Source organism: Limulus polyphemus, unplaced genomic scaffold (genome assembly GCF_000517525.1).
Source record: "Limulus polyphemus unplaced genomic scaffold, Limulus_polyphemus-2.1.2 Scaffold4488, whole genome shotgun sequence".
Lineage (NCBI taxonomy): Eukaryota > Metazoa > Arthropoda > Merostomata > Xiphosura > Limulidae > Limulus > Limulus polyphemus.
In genome coordinates, this window is record NW_013670098.1 from 58,609 (window position 1) to 67,996 (window position 9,388).

At 32.6% G+C, this 9,388-nt stretch overlaps 1 protein-coding gene across 1 annotated transcript in view; it reads right to left on the reverse strand.

The window, feature by feature from the left end:
- Positions 1-9,388, reverse strand: part of LOC106471237 (dynein heavy chain 5, axonemal-like) — a 79,902-nt gene that overhangs the window by 55,239 nt on the left and 15,275 nt on the right. The window contains exon 6 of the mRNA XM_022399859.1: positions 7,938-8,101. Within this exon, the coding sequence (XP_022255567.1) occupies positions 7,938-8,101 (164 nt within the window). The remainder of the gene's footprint in view (positions 1-7,937; positions 8,102-9,388) is intronic.

Below are 9,388 nucleotides of genomic sequence, written 5' to 3' on the forward strand. Positions count from 1 at the left end.
TACGAGACATACTATAAGTATAATATATATATATATATATATATATATATATATATATATATATAAAGTTCTTCAGAAATTCTGTATTCTCTAAATACATAATCAATATCATTTTTTGCAGATATGTATATTTCTCTCATGTTTCTACAGTATTAAACAAGTGAAAATAAATTACAGAGGAGCAGAAATTATAATCCTGTAATAAATATTATTCAAGCAACCTAGATTTTTAAAGTTACACAGAGCTAAATATTTAAGGCCTTAGTCTATCTGTAATGCACTGTTAGTATTATGTAAAATTATAAAGTTCAAAATTCTCATTTCATAAGCAACTTAGTTTTTATTTTCTTTAACAATTCAGGAACTTTCTCCAGTATCAAAAAGTACTGACAAGTCTGATATCAACAGAATTAAAAATATTATAGCCATGCTTTTAAGCTTATTACTTCAGATTAACACAATGATCTCTCAGAGGTGGAACATATTTTTCTTTCAGATATAATAAATGAAGTACTAAAAAATAAACTGTGAATTGCTGAATTTTCTGTACATGTTAAATAATGTAAAACAAATATGAGTGACAAATGTGCATGCTGAAAAACAATGGCTTTTTTTTTCAAAACTTTGATACTATAAAATACCCATGGTGTGTTACCCTTGTGTGTAAACCCTTTTTACACTTTGTAGTCAAAAACTTTTATGTAAAAATGCACATACTGATTAATATTCATGTTATTTTATAAAAACTGGTCTACCTTAACTGAAGAGGAGTCTTCTATTTTCCTCTAACTATAAATTTACATAAAACAAAATAATTAGAATAACATGCATTAATTAGTTCAGTAAAGAAAATGTGAAACAGGATTTATTTAATTTGAACCAGACCAAATCTAATCTAAGTGACACTCTATACAGTTACTTGGTGCTATGGCAGCTAAATCATATTACAGAATTCAAGAAATATTTTACTGCCCAATAAGGTGTTAGCTACTTCCAACAAATTTGGAATGAGCTAAATCTATTAAGCTACAATTTCAAAAACTCTTTTGTCAAAATTTCAATAATGAGAAATATGAATCACATAGAAGCTAATTTACAATTACTACTAGCAATTCAAAACTCCACATTACTCAAAACATAATTGATATTCTGTTAAAAATAAGGTTACTTAACAAAAAAACATGAGATTAACTATATCAACATTTTTCAACACTAAGTTGTAACCTTGAATGAAAGATTTCAAGTATTCATCCAAATAACGTTAATACATATAACATTAATAAATCTTCCATTTCAACTAAAGAAAAACTGGCTAACACAATAACAGTTAATTTTATAAGTCAAACTGTAGCAAATACTAAATAAGTCTTCCAGTAATTGTATGTGAAATCTAATTTCTATAATGGTCACAAATTAAGAAAATTAATTTTATCTTTATGCAATAAGTTGAGTATTTAGACCCAAACGAAAAACATATATTATTTTACAATATACTATATTTCATTTTTCTAAATCACAATTTTATAAATTGACTAACCCTTAAATACTTAAAGAGAAATTGTTACTATATCATTTTAAAACACCTCTTAAAGTTTTAGTGCATACAGACTCTTATAAAATTATACAATATATATACACAGCACACATTTTTCAGTATTTAGTATTATATTAGTTCATATTTCCACAAATTTATAATTTTAAAAGTAAAAATAAGAATTTTGGAAACTATTTATGTAAGTCTCATCTAGAATAAGGTGTGGAGTCAAAAAAGTTGTCCTTTTACTACTGAAAGGACATCAACATTAAGAAAAGAACATAGAAACAGACTACTAGAATTAAACCAGGTTTAAGAAATTTGAGGTATGACAAAAGGAATAAAAATTAAGAACTTGTTTCTCCAGAGTGAAGATTTACAAAGAATTAAATGGTATTTAACCAGATGTTTACAACTGTTAAGGGCTTTAAAGATCTATCTAAATACAATCTGTTTGAATAACATAAAGTAAAAGTTGAAATATAAACTTAAAAATTAGGGAAGCATGTACATTAGAAACCCAAATCACACCTTTTTCTTCAGCAAAATATTTTCTCTAATGAGTTATATTATAAATTATGGATATCAAGATACTTTTTGGCTCATCAAAGATTTCATGTCTCCCAACCTCTCTTAGCAAAGATAAAATGAATCAATAAATCCAGTTCTGATCCCCCAAATATTCTTCAACCCTATATTTAAACAGTTATAAAACTGCAGAATTTATCATTATAAGTTCCCTCAGGCTAGATGTTAGCAGGATTCAAAGCTTAAATGTAAAAGTATAGAGGATATGTTTAGAACAATAGTTGGGCTAGTTGGATCTGTGGGATAGTTTTCAAATTAAGGAAGAATTATTTGCTAGCAATGAGTTCCACTTAAACAGGCTAGGTAGCAAGATGTTCAGGAAAGTTCTAAAGAAATTAATTATATTCAGTTTAAACTAAACTTTCATAGTGGTGAAAGGACTTGGGAAATTAGGAATAAATAATTGATAGGATAACTTGAACAATGGGAAGATTAGAAATAAACTTACAGCATAACATGTAAAATATAAGACTATTAGAACTATGATATAACAGAACTTACTAAAACTTAGTTAGATTTGGCTTCACTTTCAAAATGTTTCTCCTAACATTTTTCATCATCCAAATAAACTGCCAATCGTGTGGTTGTTTGTTTCTTTAAGTGACCCAAATAATGTATTAACTTGTAAAGAAGGATTCAAGACAAAACACACAATGGATTCTGTGCTGAGTAAATTAACGTTCCACATACTGGTATTGTCCCCTTCCCCTTTATACTTACAAGATCTTGGTTCAGTGTTGCTAACAATAAGCATAATGCAGACTAATGTTAGTATTATAAGTATATAAATATTGGAAAGTCCATAATAACTATACAAAATTATGATCTTCAACAAATTTCACCCATACATGTATTTAAGAGTGGGTTTTCTTTTGTAATTCTGTAATGCTGATTGTGAGATCTTCATTTTTTTAATATTTTATACTCCTGTGTTAACAAGATTTTATTAGTATTACTATAGTATTAATATTATTATCCACAAACTTACACTGAGAAATATTGAAGCAGAAGAATCAAAAGACCGTGACTTCAACTTATAGAGTGCCCTGGGATTTTATTTTTTAATATTTCTCTTTTTTGTTATTTCACACTTGATTATGATAACAGTAAAAATTTGGGAAACATATGTAATTTTTCAACTAGTTTGTGATATGGTAAATACATTTTCATGATGTAATTATTTTTCAAAAAAGTGCCCAAAATACTTAAATATCCCTCTCTCACAATAACCATACAAGTTACACAAGAAGCAGCACAGAGAGACATAGATCTCTCTACTTAGTACTTATATATCATAAATTATAAGGTCAGTCTCAGAACATCCAAGAAAGTGATTTAAAATATCTGGTCCACAAAGCTTACTTCTCACCTAGTGTTTCTTACATTTACAATAAAGAGGATCAGTGTATGTCAGGCATTAAATTGATTAATACTTGGCAAGAGCTTTGCACCATGCTAATTCTAAGTTGCTACAACATTTGTTATGGTATGATTCTATGAATGCCTTTACTAAGCTGACGAAGAATGATTACAATTAATTATACTAACATCTAATGAAAAGTATAATTGATTGTAAATTTGTAATCATTCTTCGCCAGCTTAAAAAAGGTGTTCACACCATAAAATTAACAATTGTTGTTGTAACACATGAATCATAAACTATGTAAATTGTGTTCCGACCACTACTATTACTATTAGTGAACGAAACAAGTCGTCGGCAATGGATATCGCAGACATAGTGGGGTTAAAATATCATTATACACTTTCCTTTTTCGTGAAAACACCCACAGAACTGAATAAAGAATGTACTGTTATTGTTAAAAATATAATAAATCTAATGATGGAGATAATTAATCTGAGTTACAACATCTAGTTGTAGCAGACGAGACCGAACTTAATATTAGTGACATCTGGAAGGAATAGCACCGTTCAGTCACTGTGTAATAAATATAATATTTGTATTTAAAATTTAAAAATAATCACTTTAGAATTGAATGATAAAACGTGATGTATTTCATACTTTATATTATATTTTTAAAATGGAAACAAGTTTTATTTTTTTGTTTTTGAAAATACTGAAATATTCACCATACCAAATTGATGATTCGATTATTCCATATTAAATAACACTGGTCAACAAAAGTAGTGTTTCTTTAACGAAAATATGTAATCTTTGCTGTGCGCTGATTACGAAAATGTCCTTGAAATTATTTTATCACCTTAGGTTTTTGAGAAAAAGAAAATGTGCTAAAAGGTATTTGATTAAAATGTATTGTTTCATGTAATAGTGGGAGGGAACCATCAACAAAGAAATAAATCGCGTGTGTAAATATTTCATGTATTTTGTTTGTTTTAAATTTCACGCAAAGCTACACGAGGGCTATCTGCGCTAGCCGTCCCTAATTTAGCAGTGTAAGACTAAATGGAAGGCAGCTAGTCATCACCACCCACCGCCAACTCTTGGGCTACTCTTTTACCAACGAATAGTGGAATTGATTGTCACATTATAACGCCCCCACGGCTGAAAGGGCGAGCATGTTTGGTGTGATGGAGATTTTAACTCGCGACCCACAGATTGCGAGTCTAGCGCTCTAACCATTTGGCCATGCCGGCCTCATGTATTTTATGCATGTTTGTGGAACATAATAAATTTGCTATGTTCGTTCTATTTTTGCTGGTTTTGGAAATTTCTGGAATGTATTTGAAACTATACAAACAGAATAAAATGCAGGCTGAAGAATACAGTTTCAGAAAATGAATTCTGAGTGGAATAGATAATCGGAGCGATTTGAGTAAATGATTTAAAATGTTGTAAATTATTCAACAGTGTAATTTAATAGAAAAAAACAGAATTTGGAAAAAAAGCGAGTTATTTTATGAGTATATCTACAACAAGTGAAGCTAGTGAAAATATATGAGTTAATATTATCCACTGAATTAGAACTGACACGAATAGTTAATTAAAAACTGCGGACAATGGACAAAATTTAACATATTGTGAGTAATGCAACAACATAACAAGGATCATTACCTAGGATTCAGTAACAGTGCAAACAAAATAATAATTCCCGAGAGGGAGAAAGAGGTCAACGCTGAACATGACTCTCCTTATTCCAAAACATAGACCGAATCCCGATTAAGAAGATTGTTTGTTTGTTATGGATTTTGCGCAAAGCTACACGAGGGCTATCTGCGCTAGCCGTCCCTAATTTAGCAGTGCAAGACTAGAGGGAAGGCAGCTAGTCATCACCACCCACCGCCAACTCTTGGACTACTCTTTAACCAACGAATAGTGTGATTGACCGTCACATTATAACGCCCCCACGGCTGAAAGGGCGAGATGTTTGGTGTGACGAGGATTCGAACCCGCGATCCGCAGATTGGGAATCGAGCGCCCTAACCACCTGGCCATGCCGGGCCACAATTAAAAAGAAGTAGAACCAAATAATATTTAACTGTTTTATCTTTTTGTCACTTTTAGCATTTTAACATAGCATTTGTAGTTTTTCTATCCTTTTTTGCTAAATGTTTGATTATAGTATGTTATTATTTTAAAAGAAACCTTTCTTTTTAGATTTGAAAAGGCGCCATGTTTCGTAGATATATCCACGCACATAATTTTTTTTGTTAAATATGTGGATAACTTACACCCAAATCTTAGAAAATAAATGTGTTCCCTTTAAATAAAAAGGCATATTAACTTTACTTCTCTTGTAAAGTTGGAGATTAAGATAAAATCCGAAATCCACACATTTGATGTGCAACTTTTGCAATTAATCTCAGGGCTTGGTTAAATTCTGAAGCTTCTGGAAAACTGAACCTTAGTAGATGTATCTTCTGTAAATGACTCCATGAATATATCAACAGATTGAGATGAAAAATTTTAGCCAGCTGTATTCAATGAACCAAATTTAATCAATCAAGCTGAACTGAATAATTACGTCAGAGATTTTTATATCTCTAAAAGTCAAACAGAACTTTCGGAGCCTATACTGTAAGGTCACTGTTTTCAGAAATCATCAGAAAAGTATGTCTTCGTTTTTCCTCATGAGTGAAAACTTGTTGAAATGATGTAAATGGTTTGCTGACGGCTTTAGGTCCGCAACGTAACTCACAAGAATGGCGACTCTTTATTGACTCATCAAAATTAAGTTCAAATGTTGTGTTGTTACATAGTGGGAATGTGTATCCTTTAGTTCACATTTCACACGCTGTTCAAATGCAAGAGTCGTACGAAAGTACAGACTTTCTTCTCCACCATATAGAGTACACAAAGTACAACTGGCACATCTGTAGGGACTTGAAAGTCATAGGGCTTCTTTTTGGTATGCAGTCCTGATATACAAATTACTCACGTTTCCTTTGTGAATGGGATAGTTGCGCTAAAAATTCCCACTACACCGTTAAAGACTAGCGACTTCGTCATAGTTTGATTACCGGTCAGAAAATTGTCAGACATCGCCCAAAGATCGTCTACTTTCTACCACTTCAAGAATTTCGTAAAAACTATGAACAGAGATGGTGAGGAATTTCTGTATTTCAAAAATTTCCTAGAATAAGTGATGACAGAATAAAGGAAAGTGTTTTTGTTGGTCCACAAATCATAGAAGTAATTAATGATAGTGACTTTGATGAACTTCTGAATGAAACTGAAAGTGCTGCATGGAATATCTTCAAAGTTGTTATCAAAACTTCTTGGAAAGTAAGAGGGTTCCAAGCTACAAACAGCTAGTTGATGAACTAATTCAAACTTATAAAATAATGGGATGTAGCATGCTATTGTAGACCTACTTTCTCCATTCCCACTTAGATTTTTTTCCCGCTCAATCTTTGTGACGTTAGTCATGAATATGATACAAGGTTTTGCCAAGACATTGTTGTCATGGGAAAGCATTACCAATAGAATCCAAATATGCTGGCTGACTATTGCTGGACACTGGTAAGAGAATACTTTGATGCAAGCTATAAACGAAAATCATTGGCTAAGAGATTCTTGTCACAGGTACAATTCAAATATGTTTTTTACGGATAAAATAAAATGATAAATAATATTTCTGTTTCGTCTAAGTAAAATAAATGATATTTCTGTTTTGCATAGATAAAATAATGAATAATATTTCTGTCTTGTATAGTTTAATTTCTCAAGAACCCTGCAAACCTTGTATATACTGTAAGAAAAGTTAATTGGCTCATGTAAAAAAAACCATATGCACCACGCAAAAATAGATATTCTCAATATAAACAGCATGTTGATTTGATAAAAAAAAGCCCCCCAGTAGCACAGCGGTATGTCTGCGGACTTGCAACGCTAGAATTCGGATTTCGATACCCGTGGTGGGCAGATCACAGATAGCCCATTATGTAGCTTTGTGTTTAACTTCAAAAACAATAACAAAAACAATTGATAAAAAATACTTTCTTGCAATAAATAAAATAAAAGTTTAAATTTGTTGACCAGTGTAATCAAATCAAGTTACTCGCATTCTGAGTATTACTTAAATTGATGATTATTTACAGACTTAATGAAAGTTACTACATAGCTTGAATATGTATATATGTATTATATATATATATTTACAAAATCATGCCTACAGTAAAAGGTAGACAGATTTCGTCCATAATTTCAACAACACTGTTCAAAGTCTATGTTTTCGAAAATTATTCATAGCTTTATGTTATGAATTTTTACATATTGACAAACATACTATTGAAACATTTTTTTCCCTTAACAAAAACGCGTTTCAGTAGAGTAAAGTCCCAACTGAATGTTCGTATATTAGATAAGATCAAACGTCTTTAATCCTCATCAGAGTACCTGCTGAATCTGTTCGATCCAGATCTTCATAATTTTTTCAGCACTGTTCACAACATCAGGACTTTTGGCCGCCTGGAAACACTCGGTTGGATTTTTGAGGTTAACAAGATCCGTACCACGAAGATCTCTCAGCACTGTTCTTCTCAGTATGCATGCGTGTGCAACTAGAAAAATTAAATATACAAATGTACAATTTGTTATAATCAAAAACAGGGAAAGACCTCTACTTTAGCCAAATAAATAGTGTATGTGTAATATATATATTATGAAAACATGCGTACCGGGAGTGGTTGTAAATTTCAAACATTTTAAGGTGCAACTCTTTAAGGCTATTTACAAGGTACCAAGCATGACCCATTGGTCAGAGTGCCGGATTGTGGCTCCGTTTAAGGCTATTTACAAGGTACCAAGCATGACCCATTGATCAGAGTGCCGGATTATGGATCCGAGGGTCCATACCTCGGTTCCCTTTATTACGAAACAAAAATGTGTGCCCCGCAGTGTGAGGGCCATGGGTGCGTTATGAGAGCGATAGGTAAATCTCACCATTTGATTTGAGTAGCCCAAGAGTTGGCGGTGGGTGCTGTTGACTAGCTGCCTTTCCTCTTGTCTATCATTTCAAGATTAAGGACAGCTAGCACAGATAGCTATTGTAAAGCTTTCCGCGAATATTCGAATCAAACAAATTATTTAACTGTATAAGTACTTTTTTTTTATTCCTGTAAACTCCCAGTGGAGCATAGGGCCGTAACAACACCTCACCAACGGAAAGTTGTTGTTGCAGTTACTTGTAGCAGGTTGGTTTTTACGGGGTGGAGTTGCTAGCCTCGCGCCCAACCCTCCTCCTTTCTCATCCTGGACTTGGGACCAGGCAAAGGCGGAGGTTGGCCTTGTATAAGTACTAATAGCGACTTAATGTTCTTCCAGAGAACTATACATTATTTTCTCATTATATTCCACAATTTCGGGTTCGGCCTGGCATGACAATCTGAGGGTCGCGGGTTCGAATCCCCGTCACACCAAATATGCTCGCCCTTTCAGCCATGGGGGTGTTATAATGTGACGGTCAATCCCACTATTCGTTGGTAAAACAGTAGCTCAAGAGTTGGCGGTGGGGGTGATGACTAGCTGCCTTCCCTCTAGTCTTACACTGCTAAATTAGGGACGGTTAGCGCAGATAGCTCTCTTGTAGCTTTGCACGAAATTCCAAACAAACAAACAAACAAACCACTATACTTCAGTATAGCGTATTTTGATTAAACTTTAACAAAACCATCAACTGTGGGTAAAAACAAAAAACAAAAAATCACTTTAGGTTTTGTTTGTTTGAATTTCGCGAGTCGAGAGCCCTAGTCACCTGGCCATGCCGGGCCCTTCACTTTAGGTAGATTGGAACTTGTCCTTAAGTAAAAATCATAAATAATATTCAACGTTAAACTGGTACACAATTA